The 27107-nt window shown below is 47.2% G+C and overlaps 5 protein-coding genes across 7 annotated transcripts; 2 read left to right on the forward strand and 3 right to left on the reverse strand.

Annotated features, from left to right (window-relative positions):
- Positions 1-2432: 2432 nt before the first annotated feature.
- Positions 2433-4883, forward strand: LOC128729054 (uncharacterized). Its single transcript, XM_053822702.1, has 3 exons — positions 2433-2543; positions 3805-4055; positions 4119-4883. The coding sequence occupies exons 1-3, from the start codon at positions 2540-2542 to the stop codon at positions 4698-4700; spliced, it is 837 nt and encodes a 278-aa protein (XP_053678677.1). The 5' UTR covers positions 2433-2539; the 3' UTR covers positions 4701-4883.
- A 154-nt stretch (positions 4884-5037) lies between these two features.
- Positions 5038-8711, reverse strand: LOC128729055 (histone H2A.V). 2 transcript variants are annotated; one of them, XM_053822704.1, is made up of 5 exons: positions 8589-8711; positions 7793-7847; positions 7225-7302; positions 6830-6943; positions 5038-6191 (listed from the first exon to the last, which is right to left on the reverse strand). In XM_053822704.1, the coding sequence occupies exons 2-5, from the start codon at positions 7793-7795 to the stop codon at positions 6006-6008; spliced, it is 381 nt and encodes a 126-aa protein (XP_053678679.1). In that variant the 5' UTR covers positions 7796-7847; positions 8589-8711; the 3' UTR covers positions 5038-6005. The 2 variants fall into 2 exon arrangements, with proteins under 2 accessions (XP_053678679.1, XP_053678678.1); XM_053822703.1 differs by lacking the exon at positions 8589-8711 and adding an exon at positions 8260-8346.
- Positions 8712-9686: 975 nt separating this feature from the next.
- LOC128728447 (uncharacterized) lies at positions 9687-19051 on the reverse strand. The gene is made up of 7 exons (XM_053822075.1): positions 18996-19051; positions 15817-16295; positions 15603-15744; positions 15370-15515; positions 14277-14421; positions 12874-13067; positions 9687-10969 (listed from the first exon to the last, which is right to left on the reverse strand). The coding sequence occupies exons 1-7, from the start codon at positions 19049-19051 to the stop codon at positions 9978-9980; spliced, it is 2154 nt and encodes a 717-aa protein (XP_053678050.1). The 3' UTR covers positions 9687-9977.
- LOC128729215 (protein twisted gastrulation-like) lies at positions 14582-18668 on the reverse strand. Of its 2 annotated transcripts, none has more exons than XM_053822873.1 (4): positions 18655-18668; positions 15817-16265; positions 15603-15744; positions 14582-15515 (listed from the first exon to the last, which is right to left on the reverse strand). In XM_053822873.1, exons 2-4 carry the CDS (start codon positions 16262-16264, stop codon positions 15323-15325), a joined length of 783 nt encoding a protein of 260 aa, XP_053678848.1. In that variant the 5' UTR covers position 16265; positions 18655-18668; the 3' UTR covers positions 14582-15322. The 2 variants fall into 2 exon arrangements, with proteins under 2 accessions (XP_053678848.1, XP_053678847.1); XM_053822872.1 differs by lacking the exon at positions 18655-18668 and adding an exon at positions 17758-17943 and having other exon boundaries at positions 15817-16295.
- Positions 19052-19126: 75 nt separating the features above from the next.
- LOC128728678 (vacuolar protein sorting-associated protein 18 homolog) lies at positions 19127-22722 on the forward strand. The gene is made up of 3 exons (XM_053822312.1): positions 19127-20407; positions 20466-21972; positions 22031-22722. Exons 1-3 carry the CDS (start codon positions 19127-19129, stop codon positions 22297-22299), a joined length of 3057 nt encoding a protein of 1018 aa, XP_053678287.1. The 3' UTR covers positions 22300-22722.
- The last annotated feature ends 4385 nt before the right edge of the window (positions 22723-27107 follow it).

Genomic DNA, 27107 nt, shown 5'->3' on the forward strand with positions numbered 1-27107 from the left:
TCTCCACCGGCAGGACCAAGCAGACAACGAAGACGCATCGCATCCCGAAAATATGTACTAATGAGCGAAAGAATTCGGGCTACGACATCATCGGACAGCAAAACGTCCTTAATGGTAATGGATGCATCGCGTGCCTTAATGACAAATTATCTGCTCGGTCCGGAGACGGATGCTGCGAGCCAATTAATCCGCGTCATTCCGCGATCGGTAAAGAATGCCAATTATTTTTATACACCCTAGCACTGTTCGCGTTAACTTGTACACCGTCGTGGACGTAATTAGCTGGCTAGTTGTCATTTGTCGTCGCGGTAATAACGAGCCTGCAACCAAGATGGTTGATGTTTGGTGAAGGATGACGCTGCGATGCTGGCTTGAGGTTGCAGGCTCATTACATGGGGATGTAAGTGATCCAGGGATTCGATTTTGGGCGCCAACAGAATGCTCCGGAGTTAAGCGCCAAGTGTGGGAGGAATTGTGAGGACGATTTTGGTACATCATCACTACTCAATATATTTGTCATGATAATGAAATTTTCTGATTAGTCTCATATAGGGTTACATTATTGTAGCTTATAATAAAAAACTGAAAAACGATACTATAAATAAATGATTCATTAGGTGCGGATTAACCCAAGAGAACTTTTTTTTAGTTACTACTAGAATAAATAAGAAATCACTACATGAATAAATATTGGAAGAATGAGGTTTCAGAGCTGAGTATGGTTAGAATCGAATGTGGGAAGCTAATTAGTAAATATTTCATAAGTAAATTGGTATTACAATAGATAAGAAATGCTATTGAAAAAAATTGTAACATAAGTAAAAGAAAGCTATCCTTTTTAACGTTCAAATCATCTATCTAAATAAAGCATTGCTAAAGATGCTAAGCATCAATTATTGCACCTTCTCTCAGTAACAGGAAAGGTCAGCGATCATATATGAAGGAAAATTTGCAGTCTCGAAGCCATCCTTTCGGGAAAGCTCACAGTAAACACTAAATCTCATGGAATCCCATTGATTTTTCAACATAAGTGCGTCATTATGTTACTTAGACAAATAACCCAATGCCCACCCAAAGGGAAGCCAGTTGGACTGATTAACTAGCTGCATTGATCCGTAACACTCAGCACTCCACCTGCCGTATTTAGCTAATTAGGACGTGCGTAGGAGTCACGGTTCAGGATGGCTCACAAATGGCGCAAACTCGCCCTCGCCTCATGTATGTATGCTCCGTGGTACGCGTGCTTGGTATTGTTTTAGTCCACCATTCCACTTCAGCACGCCGGAAACATATGTCCGAGGCCGGGAATCGGGGCTAGAACCAGAGTAGGTCCCCACCCTCCTTCTAAACTTCCTGCAGGTTCAACCCCTTCCAGAACCTGCACGCTTTGCACGTACCGCGTGCGCGCAATGTGTTCGCGCCTTATTTTGCCACCTTCTTGACCATTACATGTTCCCCTCCCCCCACGCACCTCGGCATCCCTTCCCCACCCCTGCCAAATGGGTAACCATCGCAACATTCTCGCTCTCTTTATTGCTCCTTCTCTCGCTCTCACTCTTCACCATTCTTCCTGGACACATACACACACACACACACGCGCGCGAAGGTAGAAGGGCGGTGGGTTTCCACGAGGACAGGTGAGGTCCCATCTCTGGTGGGTCCGGCTGGCGGGTGGGTAGTCCAAGAAATGCCAAAGCATACCACCCCGGATGAGGAGGGCGCGGGCGTAGGGCAGAGGGTGGCCGACGAATCAGTATTTTATGCGATCGACAGCGGACGGAACTTCCTTAGTGATGATTTGTATCTGACACCGGTGACATCGCAGCTTCGATATCCGGATTACCTGGCTTTCCTCGGGGAGGTCCGGCAGGCAGGCAGGCAGGCAGACAGGCGGGCAGGGGGAGGGGTAGAAGAGGCAAGGGAGTGTGAGTGCGCGACGTGTAAGTGTATGAGGTCTGGGGAGCGATGTTTTGGGGGCTGTTTTGAACCTCTGAAAACGTGAAAACCTCACCAGCAAAAGGGGGAGTTTTCCCGCTTTTCCTGCGGTTGGTCGAAAAATCAATCCCGAGTGTGGAAAATTAAACGTCCCCACTCTCCCCCGTATCTCCCCCCTTCATCCACACCCCATCGCATTAATTTTCGCGCCCAATTTTCCCCCGCCAGACAGCGGACACCCAAAACCGGTCGTCTGGGAGTGAGCAAGAGGGCACGGACCCCCAAGCGATCCGTTCGTAGTACAGGGTACGAGCGAAACAGGGCGAAAACGTGCGACAGGGTGCGCGTACGATCCCGTGAACGGGCGGGCACGATGGACCGCCGGGAGGCCGCGCGAACCGGGCAGATCTGAGGTGCGCAAGACACGACCGGAAGTGCGGTGTACGACCACACCGCGACCAGCAATCGATCAGCGAGGCGTAGCACCGACAACATGTGGCTCGACACTGCACCGGATGCGGCTGCGAATCCCGGAGAATGGCACCGAGACGGCGACATCAGCCTACATTTGCATACGAAACGGCCGCGGAAGGATCGGGCTGCGATGAGTAAGTTGGCCCTTTTGTTGCTGATCTTTTTCCTTTTGTGTTTCTTCTTCTTCTTTTTTGTTTATTTGATTTACGCCGGGGAGAAGGGCAGATGAAAACAAGTGAGAAAACGAGACCGCGATGCGGTATTACGGTAATTCCGTGTCCGGTGTGCTGCAGGATTGGGTGATGAAGGAATGCAATTGGGCTCTTTTGAATTCTAACTGCCGTTCTTGAGATGGGTTCTTCGTGGCTGAACCGCTAACGTGGTCGTTTTGAGCCCTACTTAGTGGAGGTTCACGCCTCGGATGGTTTTGAAAAACATGGTTTGACGGTTTGGAAAAAAAATAGGGTTTGATTCTGCATCTATCGCGCTGTTGGAAGATTCTCGTATCTTACTTGGCCTCTTCTCCTGACCGTATCCAGATAAATCTAAATTTTAATTCTTTGGAAATTTCATTTTTAAAGCAAAACCTAGAGCCTTTAGTTTCGAGTTTAATTTTTCCTGATTTGTACGAGCATCGCGGGCATCGTCCATGTCCTCCTCCTCAGTCTCGTATAGTTGTTCTGCAATCGAGATGTAAATGAAATTAAAGGTTTTTAAATGACGTGAAGTTAATAACGTCACAGTGAAATATATAAATAGAGCTGAGCTGAAAGGCTACCTGTGGATAAAAAGAAGTGTAATTCATTAGTGTTTCTTTATGCCTGTCCCACACTTTGGATGATGTACCTATCGGCAGGTCAATGCCACAAAACACCTTCATCCCATTCCAATAGCATCCTTTTAATGAGCGAAAAATGGGAAATGCGCCAACGGTCGTCATGTCAGGCAAAAGGTACACGTGCTTTCGCGCTTGCAACGAAGTATACCTAGGTCATGCCTCGGTATGCGTTCGAGATTCCACACCTCATTGCAATTGAGTAGCGCAATTTGAAAGATAGTAATCCATCTAGCCAGTAAAGGTCAGCCTGTCGCTAAGAAGAGCCCTTTCCACGGGCTCGGACGACCAAGTTAAGTTTCCCCTCATTACAACGTCTCCCTCAAGAAAGGTGACGGCATACCGGCTCGTAATTGCTGCGCGACGCTTTTTTTGTCATTATCGCACACCCGATTAGCTCGCGAGAAAAGGTGCGTACAATTTGCACCATTATCATTAAAGGCGAGATTGCATTTTCGCGTGCCATTTCCACGCGAAGCGCTCGCACTCCAACCGGCCGAGCTCAAAAAGTGCCAGCGGAGTCGCGATTCCAAATCACACGCCGATGCTTTCTCCCGCAGCAGTGCACAAGCTCCTACTGGCGGTGTTTCTGAGCCTGGCGCTAGTCTTCATCTCGGTCGATTCGAAGTCGATTGATCCTGCACAGCAACAGAACGGTTACACGCCTGAGCAGCGCCTGTGGCTGAATCCGTGCGGTTATCCGTCGCCGTACGAAATCACGATCAACACCCCGATTAACGTCGACCTGTCAAAAATCCGCGATCAGGTTAATACGTCGCTCGGTACGATGGAGGTGTCGATCAGGAACTACGTAAGTAAATCTTTCCGGAATCTCCATTGCGAAACCTGTACGTGTGCATCACCCTTTCGGTAGACGAAAACCATCTTCGGCGTGCCGATGGATCGCCACCACACGACATGGGAGAGTCGAGACGAGCCGTGGATCTACAAGGACGGCTTGCGAATACCGAAGAAGTTCCGCAACGACATCGTCGACATGATCTACATGCGCATCTCGTACATGTCGCTCCAGGAGGCGACGCGCGATTTTTACCGGCTGCTCAAGGACTCGTACCGGCGCTACATCCGGCTGGCCAAGGGCATCGAGAAGATGAAGGAAGATCTCGAGAACGTGCACAACAAGGCTAAATACAAGCGGTATGAGATTGAGCTACTGAACCAGGTGCGAGAGGAGGTGCGCCAGAGCCTGCAGCAGGTGTTGTGCGAGCTGTTCGAGGTGCTGGTGGTGATCGACAAGAAGTTCCTGTTCCAAACGCTCCGTGAGGATCACTCGATCGACATCAACGACTCGTACCTGGACGAGAGTGAGCGGAAGTTACGTGACTGGACGATATACCGTGAGCTGATCAACCAGCTCGAGTACATCATCCAGTACATGAAGGCACTGGAGCAGCGGCGCTCGGGGAATAGTAACCCTAACCAAAGTGCAGAATAACCGGAAGGCGAGACACAGGATGAGCACGGTCATCTAGAGGAGGCTGGGCGTTGGGGACGACGGCTTCCTCGAACTCCTCATCTACATCATAATCGTCGGGGATGCGCAGAAAGCATAGCTGTTACTCGTACACTCGTCCACTAGAGCAAAGTATTATTTTAATTGTGTTAATTTACGCTACTAATAAACTAAGTCTTCAGAGAATGTGCTGTTCGTGCAGCACTTATAAATAGGGGGTTTTGGACTTACTCTCTTCAGGATGTATAGTCGGATGTATATAATCGATAACTAATACGTACGTAATACGTAGCACTAAAGCTTATATCGCGGTGAGAAATGATGTTTTTTCCTGTTTAAAGTATTTATTCGTTTGTTAGTAGAAAGAAACTGCAAAATCATTTTAAGACCATCCTTACGCCTGGCTTTACTTCTGGGCCTCGTTGTTATAGGAATTGAATCTATCTTAAGAAATATTCTGCTGTATTTGAGACTAACATTTCTAAATACTCCGCCGGACGTCAGACGGAGATTCGCTAGCATGGCGAACCTACCATTACAAAGTTTAATATAGCTTTTTTGTCTATTCCTGCGAACATGCAATAGCAATTGCAATCCTTATGCTTTGATACATTTATTGCTCGTAGCTTTGAAAAATGCTGAGCCTAACTTTTGCTGGTGCATTTCGCAGAGAAAGCACGGAGTCAAGTACATTTCACGATATTTTGGTGACGTTTGTGATCGCATTTCTTTTCCTCAAAATTCAGTTACCTATTACAGTCAGAAGATAATATCGCTGCTTCTCTTATTTTGCGTTCGTTTCTCTAGCTCTTTTTACAGTCTAATATGCAACTGCAGAAATCGTTTCACTTACTGGCTGTAACATCTGGCTTATATCTTTGCTACTATATATTGGACGTTCTACTATTTTGTATTTTTCTTGATTAATGAATATTTAATAACCTTGAATATTTCATAACCGGAATACTCAATTGGATCATTACTTTAGAGTATTTTTTATGTAAAAAAACAATTGAAGCGATTGTTGATTCCAATGAGTGCGAATTATGTGATAATATAAAGAGAAGGTAGGTTTTATGGGGAAAAGCGAAGAGTAATAAACAAAAAGAAAACCTGCATGGCTTATAAATATGGTTTTGGACCGTTAGCAAGAGGTTTTTTTTTGAGTTCATGACATAAAACAAAAAAATGCAGGCTTCTTCTTTTACGCTTAAAAAACAAAAGCAAAAAATTTTTAAAACAAAAATTTTCTGTCTGCGTAGAAAGTAACCTTATAAGGACGATTCTCTACTCCGGGCCACCCTTCTTACCAATCAACGACTTGTGAATATGTGGAATGACTCCACCACCTGCAATGGTGGCCTTGATCAAGCTATCAAGCTCTTCGTCACCGCGGATGGCCAGCTGCAGATGTCTGGGAGTGATGCGTTTTACTTTGAGATCCTTCGACGCGTTGCCGGCCAATTCGAGGACCTATGAAAACACAAATAGAATATACCGTTGTTGATATCAAGCTCGGTACAGAAAAACTAAGAGCTGCAAAATATGTAGGGTAAATCTAGCTAAAGCGTACTGCGTATCTGGTAGCATCACATATTATGTATAAACACACATTTATCACGTATCAAAAGGAACATATCTAAACTTACGCGTCTAAAGCCAAATGCATGACACACATCCGTCATGGTATTTCTAGGCGTATCAAATAACCACAATAAATAAGTACAAAATGCTTAAAACCATACAAAAATATAACGCATTTGTGACATTTTTAAGTAAAATAAATACATAATATCATATTTCACGCTTTGGAATTAACATTATAGAGCGTAATAACGCCCAGGGTTAAAGTGGCGCGCGCGTCCGTTGGCTTCCTAAACAACGCACACCAATGCGAATCCGCGCAGTATCGAATAGAGTCGAGCCACATCAATCGCACGCGCAAAGACACACACACATATAATACGTGAGCGAGCGCGCGCTTTCCTCAGCACAATAATGCACACAACGCACGCGCGCCATTTTGAATGAAACCGGTCGAACATAATATCGCCAAACTGCCAACACTATATCTGTTACCGACTACAATGCATTTTTCGATATACACTCACCTCAGCCGTTAGATATTCCAGGATGGCTGCGGAATACACGGCAGCGGTTGCTCCGACGCGTCCATGGCTGGTGGTTCGGTTCTTCAGATGGCGATGGATTCTGCCAACCGGAAACTAGACGCACAATACACATTTCGATGGTGAAAATAAACGGAAGAATACGGTTAATGGTTTCCACAATCGCAGAAAATTAATTTCACACGATTTACGGCGTCAATGGGCCAGCGGCGAAATCCGTCATTCGCGCCTATTGACAGCGTGCGCTTAAGCTCACACACACACCTTCACACAACAAAAGAGCCATTTTGGTACACCTTATCGTCTCTAATGCGGTGGTACCGTGCAACGCGCGTGTGAGAGAGCGAGACGGACAATCTCCCGCCAAAATTACTAACCTGCAAACCTGCTCGTGCCGAGCGCGATACCGCTTTGGCTTTTGCCTTGCCAGAATCTTTTCCTGCTTTACCTCCAGCCTAAAAGCGAATGAGAAAGATATGTCGCTTAAAAATTTGATATGTGGGAAAGTGGTGGTGGAAAACGAATGAAATATAACAAAAATTCGCACAAAATGGTGTCCCTGTTTGTGAAACGATTTTCGACGGATTGTAGCAAGAAAGGGACGCGCGCGCGCGTCCCGGAACATTGAGGTTAGGAATCGTTCGCACTTCAAACAACCCGAGCTGCCGAGGTGTTAGGGTACGTCCTTCAACGAGTACGAGCCAATCCTCTAATATCGATTTTGAAGGAGCAACTTTAACCACATTGTGTTAACGGTTGAGTCCGGCGATCGCTAAGGCGTAGGGTTCGGATTGAAGTTGATATGACGATAATGATTCCCGCGCGTGCAAGGACCCACGGAACACCTTGGCGCCTTAGATTTCGGGCTTGAGTGTTTGATTGACGACAGAGACTCACACGCACAGGCTGGTGTTGAACAGGAATGAACAGGAAATAAACACTTACCATGATCGATGTTGGATACAAATTTGCTCAACGAAACTGTTGTAGAGATCACGCGCTGAAATCGGGAAGAAACGTAGAAAGAAAAATTAAAATTGTTATCTAGGAGAAAAATTTAATGATGGCGTAGTTTTCTATTTCACAAGTAGGAAAGAAAACGCGCGTTCGTATATTAGTGCTAAATTTTCCGAAAACTAAACTCGTTGCACGGCTACCGAATTCAAGAGAGCCGCCGTTTCGTCGCCGTGACGGACAATTTCATTTCTGTTTCTTTCACCCCTTTCTTTTTCGGCTCTTTTCAACGCACAATTACGCGGCACAATTGAAAACGAAACCTATCCGTTCGCGGAAAGGACCAAACAGACGCGAACGAATTTGCACGATATACTGCTTTCGATTCCGGTGTAATTTGTTACAACTGAACGTTTGGCGAGTTAGTAATTTACTTTAGGCCACCTTTAACTACTTACAATCGTTTGTACGGACGATCGGTATCAAGAACACAAGAATGTTGGAGAATCACCGTGCTAGCACCGCTGTGTCAATGAAGACTGATTTGACGATGTGCGTTCTTTTAGCTGTGAGCCGTTACGAAAAGAGCCATCGAACGCTTGCAGCAGCTGCACAGTGCTGCCAACACGCACACATGCACAGCAGGAGGAAGAATTCAGCATCCAACGGAAACTCATACGCACACACGGGCACCGTCTGCCGCATACATTCATCCTAGCCAGCGTTGCTGTGCTGGCGTCGGTAATGATGCTTTATAATTTTAAGGTCTTTTTGTGCTTTTACTTACCCTTTCACCAAGAATAACAAGAAACTGCAACTGTTTTCACCAGCAAAATGTAATCTAAACTGAATTGCCACGGGTACAAAAGAGCAGAACTAGAAATATGTTCTTTTCCACTACATGCGCATTTGCTCGTTTTGCTGCTTACTGTCCCAATGAACATTTTGTGCGCGCCCTGAAGTCCCATAAAAACACAATGGCGTCTCTGGCACACGCCAAATTCATGCTGTCAAACAAATGGATTATTATCAATCGTAATAAACCCAAGTTTGGTGTATTTTTGCGAACGATAAATAAAAAAAGCATTCTCTCATGCTGTTTAATTTATTATTACATAAAACCATACCATAATACCATACCATAGCACCCGTTTATAAATGATGTTAAAAAATTATTAAAAAAATTTTTTACGCTCAAAAACAGATGTTTCCTTTAAATATCGATTGAAATCAATATTTTTTTGAATGGGAAAACCAATAAAGAATTTTAAATATCGCTTAACTTTGTGAAGCATCCTAAAATTATGGCATCACTCTTGTTTCTTCCTTGATTTCCTTGATTCATTGCGTGTTCATCGATTTCTCACTCATGAGTCAACGAATTTCAAGTCACTCATGAGTGCTTCTGTTAAGTTTTCTCCTTTTTAAACTACAATTTTGATTTGTTATTAAATTTCATAACAATGGTCCATCTAAAAACTTCGAATACTGTATTAAATCACTCAACTTAGATAGTGTATCATTTTTCATCGTTCAAACTATTGTACAAAATTATTTTAAGGTAATTTAAACAATCAAAACATCAGAGCTAAATTAAAAAGATATATGTTAAAAGATATATGTTGTAAAAATATCAAAATACACACCACGACAACTAATTAAATTTCAATTAAAGTTTTTGATATGATATGAGGCTTAACACCGAAATTTCCGAATCATCTTCAGCTCGAAGCAGAACCCCTTTTAAAAGTGACTTCAGAAGGGATTTCGTTAACCACGCGTGAGAGTGTAGAGTCAACAGCCATACAATTTCGGATACCAACTAAACAATGTGCGAGATAAAGAATCTACTGAAGTACAAACGTACGTTTTTTTTGTTGGCCTTTTTGGTGGCACAATAAGGAAAGGTAAGGGTACTGGGTAAGGTGTATTCCCAAACGCTCGCCCTGAACGATCGCAAAAAATGGGAATGATGCATTTTATTGGTTCTTCGTTAGTGTATCGCAGGATCTAGTAGTGCGCTTTACGCCCGATTAGCGGCAGCAAGTTGGGTTAGTGCGGGGCACAAGGGAGAGTACATGTAGCGGTGGGCATGAACACCAAGCCCACCTAGCCTTAACCTAGCCCTCTACCTTTAAGGGGTAGAGTCCGAGTGGCACCGAGAGCCCTCTTAGACCTAAACGAACGCATCGTGCAGATCGGCGTCCTCCTCCTTAGAAATCTCGGCACAACGCGCCGTCAGGTCGTCCTCCTCTAGCTCGAGGCATTTACCCCACTCCTGCAAGGATATGCGGTGGTCCCGGTTAGGATCGCAGCTCTCCAGGAACGGTGCGATGCAGTGTTCGAGCGCGAACAGTGGCGCCCGGATCGGGAAAAGCTCGTGTAGCGACACGGTGTTGTCGTGGGGATGACCATCCAATTCGCACCATTTCCAGATGGCCGCGTTCGTCCAGCGTTTGGTCAGGTTCGTCTCTGCCTCATGCTCTAGCTCCAGGTACGCCTCAGGTAGCTCGTTCCTTTGAGCCAGGTCGTGCATCACGTTGAACAACCAATCGCGCATGCGACGCGGGAAATCGGATAAATCGTTCTCGCTGCAATCCGGCATCTGGCGACACGTGCCATAGTAGTCGATATGGACGTGTCTTAGTTCCTGGTCCTGGCAAGCTGCATCACCGGTATTGCACAAGCAACGCTGACGGTGTACTTCACACGCAGAATCCCAGGTCTCGTTTCGGTTGGTGCAAACCTTGCGTCGAGGATCTACCTCCGGAGGACATTCCGGGATGCAGATGCACTCACCGCGCTGTTCAGCAAGGTTAGCGCTGCAGACACGTCCAGCTCCACATCGGACACCTTTGCAGGGGTCCATCAGACGTGGGATTCGTTGATCATCCGTGGCATCTTCATCAACTCCTTGGCCCCGATGGTCGGCTGCAATGCGAGCTGCTAGTTCACGTGCCATCTCATCTTCCTTTTCGTAGTCGTTGCTGACATGCTTGGCTTCGATGTGCCGTAGAAGCGCCTCGTCATCCTCGTCAAACTCGTTCAGCAGCTCATCCAGCAATTCGTCGGCATGGGCAGGAGGGGCCTGCAACAGGACCAATACCAACGCCAATGTGGCGGCTAGCACCACAAAATAGAATCGAGCCATCCCTGCTCCGGTGATCCCTGAGGGAGAGATACCGAAAATATTATGACACTTTATCAAGGTCCTGGATGCATTGGCCATAACCTGGTACAGCATTCAAAATGTAAAAATTATTCGTATCTTAGTGTGTAAAATGAACGATTCTGATACACGTGATACCGCTTCTAAACCTTCACCTGATCTGGATGATAGTTCAACGGCAGTTCTTTCGCATTACAACAATAAAACGATGTCCTAAATGTTTCATAATCAACCTAAAAGAGAGCTTTGCTGCCTGGTTTATCTCATCTAAAACTGCTCCACTTATTATTCAAACCTCTGAGGTTTTCATCGTACGAAGGCTCTTGAGAAATCACTACGCGGCAAAAGAATTATATCGTCCCCCCATCCTGCAGAGATAAACAACGTCCGTATGATCTGATTCCTTGCTCCATCCCGCAGCTATAAACGACCGCAAGCACAAAAATCATGCGCCAGCGATGAGATATTGGAACGCATTCGACGCGAACATGATCCACATGTGTGCTCGGAGAAAAATGGACGTCCGGCACGAACGGGCAATTAAACTGTACCACCATTCTCTGATGATGCAATCTACACCTACCAAGCAGACTGACCAGTGCAAGCTGTTTCCGCACCAAGAGTTTTGCGAGACGTACCATAGGAGGAAGCGAATCTTTCCGGTGGACTGAGATCATCAAGTCTGTAGACGTCAAGCCATGTAGACTTATCAGTGCGGCTGATCGCCTCGACTCATTTCCCCCAGGCGAAGAACTAAGAGTCGTTGTAGGGAATGGAATACCAGAAGCATGGGGTGATGGAGGTGTAGACGAGTGAACTAACTTCCTTTCGGTGGCGTACTATTGCAAAGTGAAGAAAGCAACGACACGACGCTGATGTCATGCAAACTTCGCCACGGTTGTGGGTTGCTGTTGGATGCCTGTGGTCTCATTTTGCATGGCAGGCCGTTTCTGGCAAATCCCTTTCGCGTCGAGTTCACATTAATTCTACGAATTCGCTATCGGTCGTTTTGCGAAAGCGAAAACCCCAAAAGCAAATCCTCCATACATTCCGTTCCCATGGTGTGGGTTTTTAAAACCACACGCATGTTTGTGTTGAAGAAGTGATAAAAAAAAAAAACATTTTCGACCGTTGAGGCCTCCCACGCCCGACCAACTCTTCCAGCACCGAGTGCGGCTAAAGTGCGGTTGACATAAAATTCTCGAGACGTCGGCAATGCAACGCCTTACGGTTCCCAGATGCAATCAGGGTGCAATGATGCACTCGATCGATGGTGCCCCTCCTCAATGGGCGGGTACAATCCGGCGCGGGTTATTTATATCCCAACGCCGCCTGCTGGGGAATGGGCACAAATAAACAAAACCACAAGCACGCTGCCGGTTTACGTTGGAGGGCGCTTTGCTGGCGGAACGGAACATAAATACGAAGAGTTCGTACCGTTGGCCGAGGTCTCGGAGGAGCCAGCAACCGTCAAAGGCCGACTCTTAGCATCAGAAGATAAAAAAGGGTTCGAAATGATCATGAGCCGAATACCGTCATGAAGCCGAATATTGGCAGCATTTCTGCAGGATTTCTAAGCCCACGGTTCAGCGACGTCGTGGTGATAACGTCCGGAAATGGCGCAACTGGTAACGTAACGTGGAGAGTTCTCGTCGGGGCAGGGAGAAGGTTATCAGTTGATTGAAGGTTAGGCCCGGAAGGAGCTGTTCGGAGACGATAAGATTTCTCTGCGCCTCGAAATGAGTCCCACCGTTTGATTGGAAGCTGCGCAACGTTGAAACAACACGTAGACATCGGACTTCGTTTTTTGGGCTCGAAAAATTTACTCCAAAGCGAATGCACCGTCCTGGTGAGGGTGCAAAGGAACACGTATCCTGATTCCACCTGAGCATCTGTCACTTACTTTTTGGGATGGGAAGGAACTTGTAATCAGCAGCACTTGGGGCACACCTCCAGAAGAAGGATGCACTGTAAGGCACTATAACGAACGCACTATGCACCGCGATCCCGGCACAAGAACAACTGGCACTGGTCTGCGTCCGATCCGCACGATCGGGAGTATCCGAATGACAGACAGTCTTGGCCTGAGATCGGCAGCTGCGTACCAAGCAATCAACCGTGGGCGTTGATGTCTTTGGCGAGAGCGAGAGAGCTTGTTCCAAAATTTCACAGACGAGATTGCGGCCGCGATCGTCTTACACGATCGCTGGAGTGCGCTTGCGTGCGCAAGTTGGTGGGAGAGAGAGAGAGAGAGTGTGTGGGTGAGAGAGAGAGAAAAAGGGCCCGGAATAGCCACTCGCGTAATGTCCCATGTGGCGAACTAATTGCGCTGCTCCAGAATGAGGAAGACTTCAACTGACAGATGTGCGAAATGTGGTATAGTCATTTAGAACCCTCTCGCACTAGATGCCGTTGGGAATTGCGGGTGTCTAATTATTCAATTTGGCTGAAATCTACGTCTGGCATCGAGAAGCCAAACGTTGCTCAGCATAAGGAAGATGCTTCTGAGATCAGAACCAGGGATAGTCGAAGAAGGCGATAAGATACAACCCGGTGTTTCGAGATTATGTGCACAAATGTGGCACACATGTCAGCAGGCTTCTTCTAGAGCGACGTTAGCTACTCTGCAGCGATCCGTTCCGCCTTTTCACGGATGTTAGATTCCTGTCTGCCGGTTCTTTGAAGTGAGTTCGGCTGTTGCTAAAACACCATTCCAGCGGCAGAAAAAACATAGAGCACAAAATTCGCAACGGAGCATAAAAAATGAAGCAAAAGTACGTCCGAAACGGCCATTACGAGGCCCTCTTGGAGACTCGGCAATCTCGCGTCTCGCATTACGCCAAGTAATGCCGCTCGGAGTGTAAAACCTCTTCAACCAGCTGTAGAACTAATCGGTGCAGATAGCGACTGCTCTTGCGCCGGAAAAGAGGGTAACCCTTAGCTCATCATAAAACGAAAGCGTGAAGTAAGCGGCTGTACGCGCGGAGACGGGCGAGACATTTGATATTTAGAAAACATAAGGCATGCAAGCAAATATGGCCGAGTGATCGTACTTGCGCGCGCGCCTCCATTTTCTTGGGAAGCGTAAAGACGTAGGGGTTGGCAGGCCGGTGGAAAAGAAAAACATATCGCATCCGTTTCCTCGCATCGTTCTCGAGTGTTTTCGAGTGTGTGTCGAAGATTGCGCCTCAAGTAGAATCCGCTTTGTGTATCGTGTTGTGGCTGGAACCGAAAAACGCCACCACAATGTCGTATGTTTGATAGCGCAGCCTACTTACAATCAGTTCAACTTATGTGGCATCTTACTAGTTGACTTCATACAGTTGCCCTCTTCCGTTACGACTTTGAATGGATGCTAGGACTGATATCCAAGAGTGACCTCCTGCCGCGTTATTGTACGTCTTATCGCACTTGCCACGTTGTCCTGACTCGTGTGGAGCATTCGCAAAGACTGTGGGGAATCAAAGAGAGAACAAGAAAATAATTCTCTTAAAGTCATAACTGGCTTTTTCTTGAAGCGCAATATGAACTTCCCGAAAACGACTTGTTCAGGTTCCTATCGTACGATTGAAGGTTAGTACTAGACGGCTTGGCGACCGCATACTGTTACAATTAAAGAGAATTTATTGACACATAGCTGCACTGTTACATTGCAATAATATTAGATTACACGTTCGCTCCATAAATAGCTCGGGTTGAATTATTGGCCTACTGTAGGGATTAAAAGCCCGTTACTACAACCGACAATCGACGACGAAGGCAACCCTTCGTGTCGCTAATCTATGTCCATAATCTCAGCAGCCAGCACTGCCATCAATCTACACTCATCTCTAGTGCCCTTGCAGTGTTCGATGTGGCTCTCTACATGACTCACCCCATAAAATTCTGCTTATTTTCTAATCTTTTATGCGATGCGCTTGGGATTCGCGCTTCACCGTGATGATGTCTAACCCCTAACCCGTGTTTATGTGATGATTGTGGGTTAATTTGCTTAAACGTATAAAAACTATACCCCGTCCGAACTGCTTGTTCATCGTCATCGAGTTACTTTAAGTGATTACTTTTATACAATCGTGCACTAGAGACGTTAGATTCCCTAATAAACCCAATCACGACTCAGCTGCAGTACAATTGAGCTAGCGTTTAATGCAAATTCGCTACGTCTTCTATCCGGACGTAATTTAGATGCCTTGTGATCCTTTTCCAATAAAAAATTAAACCCTTTCGTACACTCCCGTGCCACCAGAAGCTAAACAGCTTGGACAGCCGGAGAGCAAGAGTCAGCGAAGGAAACGAATCGATCGGGTGATGTGGAATCGAAAAAGACAGAGTGACGGTAGGCCAAGCACGATTCATATGTTTGTCGATTCGATCGCAGCATTGTCGAGAGGTCCCATACTATCACCATAGTCGAGTTCGTCCTCTGGCGTAAAATCGTCTAGATCGTGCTCCTTGTTCTCCGGACAGTCGCGACATCGAGACTCATTGATACCGTAGTTGAGGCAGTACTGACCGATGCACTCGCAACACCCATCGTGGAACCAGCTGCTCAAGCCAAAGAGACAGATAGACAGAGAGTGAAGGAGTTTGAGATTTTTTAAAAATTTTAATGTTCAAAAACGGGGTACATACCGGTAGCTGCTGGCACCCATCGTCCGGCAGGCTTCTTTACACTTGTTCCAGGACATACATTGCGCCTGGTAGGCGACGGTACAGTTGACGGTGATCTTGTTCGGATCCTCGTACTTCTGCTTCAGGTCCATATCAGTTGAATCTGTCGAGAAAGAGAACCGGTGGAGATTAGCGGCCCTCACTTACATCCCACTGCAGTACTTCAGCCACTTACGGACGATGTATTTCGTAGCACCATCTCCCTTAGGGCCGTACAGGGCGGCATCGATGTCGATTGGGAATGAGATCACCTTCCAACGTCCTTGCGCATCCTGCTCAGACGTTATCACGTCGTACAGGTTCGGGAAACCCTCCAGATCCTCGATGTGTGACTGCTTCGACAGCTCGTTGGACGTTTCGTTCGGTTTAGGGCACATCTCGAGACAGCTGCAGCATTCGGTGTAGAGATAGCTGAGACATTCGGCGCACTCCTTGCAGCACGTGCAGCTCTTCATGTCGCACTTGCAGCTTTGTGTAAGCATGCACTTGGACACGATGCTGGCACACACCATTTCGTTACAGCTGGACGCTAGCTGGACATATGTCAGCAGCACCAACAACGTGCCAGCCAAAAAGGCGAATGTTTTGCTGGCCGCACCCACTCTCTGCCGCTCGCGTTCCATTGCTGCGGCTGTGGTTAGAGTTGGCTTTGACCTTAAAAAGAAAATGAGAGCAGTGTAAATACCGTTGTGGAACATCCGGAAAAGCCGCTTGCTTTGAATCATCCCCCACATCGATCGCACTCAAACCGCGAAGCGCGTGAACTCCAACGCGCTGGTTTTGGCCAAAAATAGAATTCAACCGACCGGTAGGCGCTTTATGATCGTTCCGTAAAAGATTCACGACTCCATCTGTGGCCTGTACGGATCTGCATGGTCGCCATTACCAACCGGAACGATTGTTTGCGGTTTGCGGTTGAGCGAGGGCGCCAAGTTTCGTTTGATGTTCGGCAAGCTGTTTGATGGCGTTTCTCTGTCACGGCGGTGTGCAATGTTTGTTCCGCCGTCGTGTTGTCGGCCTCCGTGCCCTTAGTGTCCGTGAATCCTTTACTTAATTAACTGTCCGCCTCGGGTCGCAGGTGTTATCACCGTGCGGCATCGCGCACAAACGGTCTCATGGTTTGTGGAATTGTTGATTGTTAGCGAAACGAAAGCATCCGCCAAGGCATTACGTATATCTATCCCGGCTGCTGGAATCAGTTTGTTTTTCTTTTTAGTGCACACAGGGCTGGTTTTCGCGGTTTCGAAGAATTTAATTTATATGTAAACAAAATCCACTCAACTGTCACTCAACGGGATCGAGCTGCGTGAGACGAGTGACGATCGATCGATACACGCGCACACTTCTACACGCGATCGACTTCAAGCGGCTGGTACATTCCAGCATGGTGCTAAACTTTTCACTTTATGTGCATTCGCCATCCAGCACACGGGAAAAAGCAAACAAATTGCGCCGCACACGATCGCACACACGGCTCCCAAACACACGCAGGCACTCACGCTGCGCGCGATCAAACATTATCCACGGTGCTGATCGGTGAGTTCCGTCCCATTACCTGGTTGATCGATGTTGTTTGCTATGGCTGATGCTGTGGATAACCTTGGCCACCGTCACCATGGTGAAACAGATGGAACGTGCAAGTCGAAAAGTTGCAGGAATTGGGCTTGCCGATCGTGAAATCACTGAAATCTTTAAAAGCACAGCGCAGAGTTTCAAATTAATGGCTTTTTACACGCAGATTTGAAAAAAGTCAGACTTCCATTAGCTCTCTGAAACTCAAGCCGTATGTACCTTTCCCTGTGCCAACAGGGAAACTTCAAGTCGATCTTTCCTAAGCCAATCGATCGGTACGGGATCGATAAATTCCATCCAGCAGCCCCTAGGCCCGATGCGTGTGTTGGTGTAGGCGCAGTCATAGGGCGCGCGCGCGTGTGAAAGAAGATCTGGTTTATATCTGAGAGTCCGACTTACGATCGTTTATGAACCGAGACAACTTCCCCTCTTGTAACCCCAGGCGATCACGACGCAGGTACCGTATTTCTCGTCCTTCCGGGAAGTAGCGTGCGTTCTGGCCACACAGCGGGTCAGTATGAGTCAAACTCGCGTTAACGCTTACCCGTGTTCTGGTTTTTGTGTGGGTGTTTGGCACACCAGCAACCCAGGATCGCCTCTGTTGACTTCGCACGCACGCACGCACGGATGTGCTTTTGATGGTTGGATTTCTTGGCACTTCGCAATAATCGCACGCACGATCGTTTCTAGTGCACTTTGAAGATCACTGTACGATCATTCATTCACGTCGCTCTGGTAGGAAGAGTTTTAAACAAAACACTTGCCGGGAGCGTACTCCGACGACGCACATCCGCACGCGTTGATAGGTGGTTTGGAAATGAGTGTTCGTGAGTGGGTTTCTCAACCTGAGGATCTCTCTTAAAGAAATGCGCGTTATTTGAGTTATTTATTTATTTATTTATTTTTTGCATTTTCTAACGACACCCATGCTGTCCCGCATTATATCCGGATGCTGAGATTTGGAAAGTAAATGCATCATAAGGAATATTGAAACCGATGGATGAACATTATAGGGTTCATGAATGGATGTATGGATGAAAATTCATACAAAAATCATACAGCGTTTGTATCAACTCTGTCAAATGACTGTGTATTGAAAGATTATAGAGGTTATTTAAAAAATCGAATCATTTATTTTTTCATTTTTATGTCCAACTCAAAGCTCACTGTGACTGTTCAAATAATCTAAGCTATATTGACATTTCTTGACCAAATGTCTGCGATGCTAACGGTGCTATAATATTAGGATTTTATCGATAATTTGACTACGATGGGACTAATTGTTTATAAAACTACATAAAATTACATTCCCTCTCAAGTTATCACTAATAAAAGGCTGCGTTTTCATATCATTGCGACTAAAAAACTAGCAAACTTTTGTTGGCTGACATTCGTAATGTCAGAAAACGTATCATCTGGGAGCGAAGAGAGATTGTTTTGTTTTGTCTGTTGGTGGAGTAGAGCTAGATAAATCTTTAAAATAACATTAAATCGTGTTTTCGTATTTAAAAAATAAATCAAAAAGAAAATTATCTGTTTTGAAAAGTATTGTGCTATGTATGAGGGTGTTAATTTGTGAAAATCGTGTGATGGCAAGGCGTTCTGCTTTGAGTTTCTTTTTGTTGTTTTTTTTTTACTACACTTAGTCATTATTTGGTCACCGTCGTAATTTTATTTCGTCTTCAAATTTCAATTTTTAACCCATCAGGAGTGTTGAGCTTGGTCTAACGAATATAGAACTATATAACTCGAAAAGTTAAGAAAATCATTCCCACTCTAAACCGTGATTCATGGCTGTAAGATATCAAGCCGCCTACTACGCCCATTAAAGAGCGCATGCAAATCTGCACTGGTATAGGACGTTCTGTAGAAGCAATCAACTAAACGGCCCCTCGATCAACCCCTGCAGCACCATGGCTTCCATGTTCGATCAATACTCCAGCGCCCTCATAAGGGAAAACTCCGTCGATGCTTCTGCTAGCACCGGACCGAAAACGTCCGGCTACGTCAGTGTGCGGACACGCAAAGAGGTGCCCATTTTCACGAAACAGAAGATGAACCTCAACCTACCATCCGGCATCCTGTTCATGTCGGTGCAGAACGACTGGCTCATGATGCTGATGACGAACCTGACCGTGTTGCGGATGCACCTAAAGCAGCCGGACAAGTTCACCGAGGTGCCGATCGATAAAACCATCGGCGGGTTGCGTCCTTCCAACATCTACGTCGATCCGCTTGGGGCGCACATGTTCCTCACGTTCTTGCCAAAGTCACCCGGTTTTACGCCTGAATTGCTGTACCTGCAGCGAGGCAGCTTCAAGCCGAAATTCGTGACGAAGTTGAAGGACCAGGAGATCACAGCAATCGGCTTTAACCATTCGAACACCTCGGAGACGAGTACTGGTCCCATCCTACTCGGGACAGCACATGGCGTCATTTGGGAGGCAGAAGTCGGTCTCGAGAGTGGCGACAAGTTGGTTCAGTCCAACGTCCGGCACGCATTCGACATCGGGAAAGGTGAACCACGTCCAATTACCGGACTCGAGTTCTACCTCAAAACCGAACAGAAGAGTTTGCACTGCATCGTGCTGGTGCTCACTGTTGATCGGCTTTATAAATTCCACAACACGGTCCGGCCATCGGGTGGTGCCACCACGACTGCTGCTCAGGAGCTGAAGCTCGGTGGTTACCTCCAGAAGGTTTTCAGCCCATACCAGAACGTTGACGAGCAGCTGCGAGACTTCGAGGAGTTGTCGGCGTCCGGCAGCAAGGGCACGAATGCACCCGGTAACTGGCCAAAGCTGGTCTTCAACTACGAGGAGGACTTCCCGAAGAGTTTCGGTTGCCTGACGGAACATGGAATTAATTATCAGGAGATCGATCCCGCCATTAACCAGCCACAGTTCGTGGTGCAGAAGGAACTGATCACTTATCCCGAGCCACGTTCGGTGCCGGCTCCTGCCAGCTCGCATAAGGTCGCTCCCAAGTCGCACAGGCCGCTATCGTTCATACTGACTGACTTTCACGCGCTGCTGCTATATCCCGACCACGTGACAGCCATTTCTTTGCTCGACTACCAGGTCGTTTATGAGGAGTACTTCGTGGAACAGTACGGCCGGTTGATTAACATCGTGAAGGATGTTCGCTCGAACGTCACGTTCGTCTACAGCAACAAGCTGATCTTCCGCTACAAGGTAAGGAGGCACCTGTGGCGACTAAAGTGCTCATTCTCAATCCTTTTCTCATCTACAGATCGTCAACGAACAACGAAATGCGTGGCGTCTGTACGCCGATCGGCAGAAGTTCGATCTCGCTCTACAGTACTGCAACAAAAACCCAGCTCATCGGGACATCGTGTTAGTGAAGCAAGCTCAGTCTTACTTTTACGCTGGGGATCTCCTTCAGGCGGCAGCTATTTTCTCTGAGACACAGCTAAGCTTCGAGGAGGTGTGTCTCAAGTTCCTGCAGCGAAACGGTAACCAGGCATTGCTGCTGTATTTGCGAAACCGGCTGGCACAGCTTAAAGCACACGAGATGACGCAGATTACTATGCTGATCGTGTGGATTGTGCAGGTGTTCTTGGTTGAACTGTCACACCAGCGCGCTGGAGGCGGTCCCGGCAATGATCAGGCTACTCGCGACCTTCAGAAGCAGTTTGAAAGCTTCATGGCAAGTCGGCCAGTGATGGCGTGCGTACGAAAAAACCGAGCGGCCATCTACGATCTGATGGCATCATACGGGGACACGCACAATCTAACGGCGCTTACGACTATTAACCAGGACTACGAGTCGGTTGTCACGCAGTATATAAATCAGGGTCGGTATGAGGATGTTCTTGCGGTGCTTAGCGCCCAGAATCGACCGGAACTCGTGTACCAATACGCACCGATCGCGATGGAGGTGTTGCCGGCGGCGACAGTTGCAATGTTGATCGGACAAGGCCACCGGCTTGATCCTGTTCGGCTGATGCCGACGCTACTCTGTCTCGATACGCCGGTACACGCACACGAAACGGTGCGCTATCTTGAGTACTGCATCCATTCGCGAGGTTGCGTCGAACCGGCCATCCACAACTACCTAATCCAGCTGTACGGAGTGCACTTCCCGGATCGATTGCTAACATTCCTGGAATCGCAGGGTCGTGACACCACGATGGTGCAGTACGATCTACATTACGCGTTGCGTATCAGCTTGCGCCATCGGATCCAACCAGCCAGTGTGTTTCTGTACTGCCTGCTCGAGATGTGGGTTCCAGCGGTACGGTTAGCGCTTACCTTTGCAGATGTTGCGGCGGGTCGACAGCTTGCGCGACAAACGGCCACTCAACCTATGGATCGGACGTTACGCAAGCGACTCTGGTTGATCATTGCCGAGCACGAGATCCGTGGTACAAGCGATGAAGAGGTACAGCGGGCTCTTGGCATCTTGCAGGAATGTGATCAGCTGCGTATCGAGGACCTGTTGCCGTATTTCTCCGATTTCCAACGCATCGACCACTTCAAAGAGGCGATCTGCCGATCGCTCAAAGAGTACAACGTGAAGATCCAGGAGCAGCGTCGTGATATGGAGGAATCGGCCAAATCCGCCAGCCGAGTACGCCAGGAATTGCAGACGTTCCGCAGTCGTTCGGTCACGATCGGTGCCCAGGAACAGTGCACCGTTTGCGGTGTTTATCTGATGTTGCGTCCGTTCTTCGTGTTTCACTGTGGCCACAAGTTCCACGGTGACTGTCTCGAGCGCCAGTTGATGCCCTATTTAAGTGAGTTAACTCCAACGATTGGATTGCATCCGTTATTAAAACTTCCACACTGTTGCAGGTCCCGTCGTTGCCGATCGGTTAGCAATGTTGAAGCAGAGCTTAGCATCGGCTCAGACTGCGCCTTTGGAAGGTGAGCGAGGGCCAAACGAAGGGCTAGCATCCGGCGTAGACGCCTCCGTACCGACGGTTTCACACAAGGAGAAGCTGAAAAGCGAGATTGAGGCCATCATATCGTCCGAGTGCCTGTATTGCGGCGAGCTGATGATAGGCTCACTTGACAAACCGTTCGTGGAAAATTGGCAGCAAGCTGACAGCGAGTGGGACTAAACGGGGTGGCCCTTCCACCTGGGGCATGTCCTTCCACATCACTAGATACCTTCTCCTGTAACCGGTTAAACCCAGCATCGTGTGCAAGTCTCTTCTTCTCGATGGAATCGAGCTGTAGATATGCGATGATTGTTTTTTCTTTGCTGTGCGATGAGACCGACATCACATTCGTATAATTACTTTATCGTTTATCATCAGCTAAAGAATAATACATCACCAGCAAACGTACCAATACGAAAATTATGGAATGCAGGCGATTCTGGCAATGTTGCTACATACATTTACTCGTGTAATATGCATGCGTATGTTTAAGCGATTCTTTGCTACCACTTGGGTTACTTTGTTTCAATTTTCATGGAAAAGTGCACGGTAATCAATGGAAATGTGAAAGAGTTTCTAGAATATTAATAAAGTTACTCGTCATATTAATAAAGTTACTGGTCACAACTCCGCCTTTCCATGCTTTTAAGCTTTTGAAAGAAATCCATATTGTTCCGTAAGCTTACAAATTGAATAAAAGTTCATGGTGAAGCTTTTTTGCTTGCCCTGACCAATAGATGGCGCTAGCAGTCACGATTTTCGTTTGCGTACGAAATCATTTCGGGTGTTTGCTATTCCTGCATTGGCTGTTTCTGGTTCGCATATCTAAAATTGATACTGGGGCTACACTATTTAAAATACCATTCTACTATTAATAATGTCTAAAATTCTGAATGAAATAAAATGTGGCATTTTTGCCATCAATTATGTTCGGGTAAATCCGTAGTTTTGGACTTCAGGCTGTTTTCTCCAGCCTTCAATGCTTTTATATTCCTTTGGGATAAATTTAAAAAGAAAAGGACACGTATTGCTCAGGAAAATTTTCCACCATATACTTTTTTTGTTTTATTTTCTCAGCTTATTGCGTATATGTGTATGCTTGAAATTGATACACATTTTATAAAACATTTTTAAACCTTGTAAATTTAATGTAAAATTCCTCCAGGAGAATAAAAACTTTATTTAAAATGAATGCTGCCATCATATAGAATAAGATCTATTTAGATATGTATATCCACAAGCGGTACAGCAAGATTTGATAACACGTGAACTATTTTACATTCAAGTGCCCAAGAAATAAACAATATTTGCAATATATGAAAATGGTTAGCATAAAGAGTATTATAAGATTTCGCTTATATCACATTACAAGAACACATTTACGTGGATAATAAAAGGTATGATCACGCCTGTTACTCTCAGTAATCTACTGCTACTGCTATTTTTTATAGTATTTTATCTCTTGCTCATTTATTACACCTTTATCCATTTAATAAAATTACATTGATTAATAATATCTTTGCATTAGCTTTTAATTGTGTACATAAACAAATTAATAAACATCCTGCGGAATCCGTTCAGGGGCACCTTTCTCTCATCAATCTCTGCCAACCAATCACAGCATCCCTTGGACAAAGAGATTCACTCTCAGTTCACGCGCCGTTGTCGCAGCCGTCATCTCGCTCTCTCACACTCTCGCTGGATCTTCCAGTACAGTTCATCCCGCGCAGCATCCCACGAGGACCAATGAAAAGATCCGTACGGTAAACTTGCAGGCGTGGCCATCAACTTCATCAGAGATAGCCCTCCTCCTTCCATGGGCGGACAAAAGGACACGAGGTCCTTCACGCAAGGGAAAACAGGATGCTTTTGCATCAGCTAGCTGGCTGTCACCGGAATCTGACAGAACGGCGACTAGAGAGTCATTCGAGAGCACCCTTTTAGCGACACCTTGAGCGCTTTCCTTCAGCTCCTTTTCCTCGAGCTCATGTAAAGACGAGCTCATTAGTATTGTGCGCCACGTACGCACTATTCCAGCAGGGCCAGGTCGCGCGGTTTAATGGGTTTATTTATTATTTCCCTCCAATGCGCGCTTTCTCGCTCCAACGCATGCGTACAGCTGCAGCACTCCCTCTATATCACATTCGAAAGGAAAAAACAAAGCACACACATCATCACAATGCCACTACACGCAGCAGCACAATCCGAAATTGTCTTCCCCCTGCTTCACGTCCTTTTCATACGCACCCTCACTCTCTCTCTCTCTCTCTTTCTCTCTTGGTCTTTCAGGCCCCCTGTCTTTCCCGTTCGGGGAAATGAGGACGAGACTGAGCTGGGATCAGAAAACCTTAATCTCAGGGGTGGGGGTGAATATGAGCAGCCAACCCCAACTACACCCCTCCTCCCCCCCCCCCCCCCCCAGTTCCACCACAGGTAAGTTGGATGGGTTGCTCATCCCTGTTCAGCCACTCTCACCGACAGATCAGGAAGCGACGTTTTGTTCAACCTCTCTTTCTGACAGCTGCACTCTTTCAGCTACCCTCCGCACCCCCCCCCCCCCCCCAGTCTTCCCCTTGAATCGATCACCTCTCATCCTCCTCCCTATCCACCCCTTAAGCGATATGTCACGCACTCGGTGGGGAGGGAGTGAAAACTTTGATTGATCCGAACCGGAATGAGTAATGAGCCGGGTGAGCTTTTCTTTCCCCGTTGTGGAGCGTGTGTTTCCTTGTTCTTTTTGTTGTTGTTGTTGTTGTGTCGCTTCTGTTGGTCACCATTTTGGCCTTTTGTTTTTGCCCGTTTGGCGTGGGGGAGAGGGAGAGTAAATAAAGTAACGGTAATTAAAAACAACAAAAAAGCCGGTGCTGAACCATGCGAGCTATCCTACTTTATTGGAAAGCTATTGCCACAAAGTGCTGCTCTTTGAGAGGGGTTGGGCAGGAGTAGGGCTCATTTGCATCACCGGGAGGAGTGCGTGTCTGTGGGTCCCTTTTTGGGTTGTTTCGTGCTCTCTGTCTCGCTTCAATTCCTCCTCCACAAAAACTACTCACATCCCCAGTTGGGCATGAAACTATCGATTCTGAAAGAGAAACTCCACCCGTCAGCCCTGCTTCAGCATCAGTTGAGGGTGCTCCTGAGGGTCTGGAAGTAGGACGCCTACCTCGGTATGGAGTGTCGTTAGTGGAGGGTCTTTGACGATGATTTCTAGGCTAGACGGATCTGTATTGAGCATCAGATGCATATTAACGGTTGAAACACGCAGTTTGCACTCCATCTGGGGACGTTCACGACTGAAACGTTGCGATTGAAGTGCTTCCTGTGGGGATCCTACAACGTTTGAGAAGCTCAACTACACGACGAGGTTGATGCGTTTGACGAGCTGCAAATGTGAGGAATGCCATCAATGGTCTGTTGTAAGGAATTACCGAAAGAATGGACGAAACCGTTGCACCCCTTTCAAAGTACCGACATACGGAGAAGTTACTTAAAACATCACCCGTTAACTGCACGCCATCAGGACGGCGAGGACACGTCGTCCTGCTGATGCACCGGCCTGATAGAACCGTTATCCTTTGCTCTGCCTCCCATTCTCTCCCCACAAAGTGTCCTTTCCCTCACGATGAACCCCTTTCGATTGGTGTAAAAAAAAGCGACAGTAAAATGCATCCCACAAAGGATGGATGAACAGACAAAAAAAAAGCATTCACGCTGGATGACGATCGAGCACACGCCACGATCGTCTTTGTCTCGATCGCAACGATTGCCCCTTTTTGCTGCTAACCAAAGACCTAACCCGAGCACCTGCTACCGAAGGCTCATCTGCCGAGCAAAAGCAGCTGATCGCGACCGATGCTGCGGATCGTGAACTCCGCGAGAGTGAGATGCGTTCATCTCTTCGACCCGCTCAGCTGATGCGAACGGGCACGCGCGCGCGCGCGATCGCACAATGTAACCGTCGTTCGGGACGTTTGGGGGCCGTTCGTTGAATCCGACACCTGCATCTCAGCTCATCCGAGACACGGCTCAGGGCGCCAGCCGGAATCCATTAGTCCGCGAGACCACGTGCGCGTGCGAAAGAGCGCGCGTGAGTGGGAGAACGAGAGCTAAACCACATGACGCGGCGGGAGATCTCATCCCGCGGAACACGCAGTTCACGAGGACGATGCGGGCAAACCGACTGTTTCTACCTGCGCTGATGTCTCTCTCTCTCTCTCTCTCTCTCTCGCTCAGTTCCGGGGGGAGATGATGAACCTCTCGTTCACTCGCACGGAGGGCAGTTGCTCGGTGAGCCGTTTCATTTTGAAGCTCATTACTCGGTCCCGCCGTGTGGCTGCTGCTTCCGCCGCTTAATGGTGACCGGCCTAATGACGATCCGGCCCGGTGGTAGGCCTGGGTACAGGTGTTTATTGAATTATAAATGAATTGTGATGATCTTCTCTCTGCTATGTGTTGGAGCGTTTCGCGTGCGAGATGTGCGTTGTCTTTTTGTGGCAGGCTGGGGGTGTTTTTTTGGCATTTGTGGGGTCACGTCTTTTTTTGTTGCTCTCATCTTCCTAGGGTAGAATGTCCCAGTTGTTGGGTCTCGAGCTCGCATATACTCTGACGATATCGTCTGGACCTCAGGTCAGATCTGGCTCAGGTGAGAAGCTTGAAACAAAAATAAAAAAACGCGGATTTTTTGAACTCAGATGTGGTCACGAGAACAACAGAACGTAAAGGGCACGTGCGCGAACGTTCGATTTGCCCCTCTGGCACCTCACCCCCCCCCCTCACCACCTTCCACAACGCAACAGCTCCCCCCAGAAAAGGGTCCTGAATCCTGAAACGAAACCGAAAACACATGCCGCAGGGCTAGAAGCTGCGCGTAAAACGCGTTACGGAAACGAACCCCAAAAAGGTAACTGGAAAAAAAATAACACCAGCAGAAGGAGATGGAGAGAGAGAGAAAATAAACCCATCAAGCATCGCACATTGATCTCGACGTAGGT

This window comes from Anopheles nili, chromosome X (genome assembly GCF_943737925.1).
Source record: "Anopheles nili chromosome X, idAnoNiliSN_F5_01, whole genome shotgun sequence".
Taxonomy (NCBI): Eukaryota; Metazoa; Arthropoda; class Insecta; order Diptera; family Culicidae; genus Anopheles; species Anopheles nili.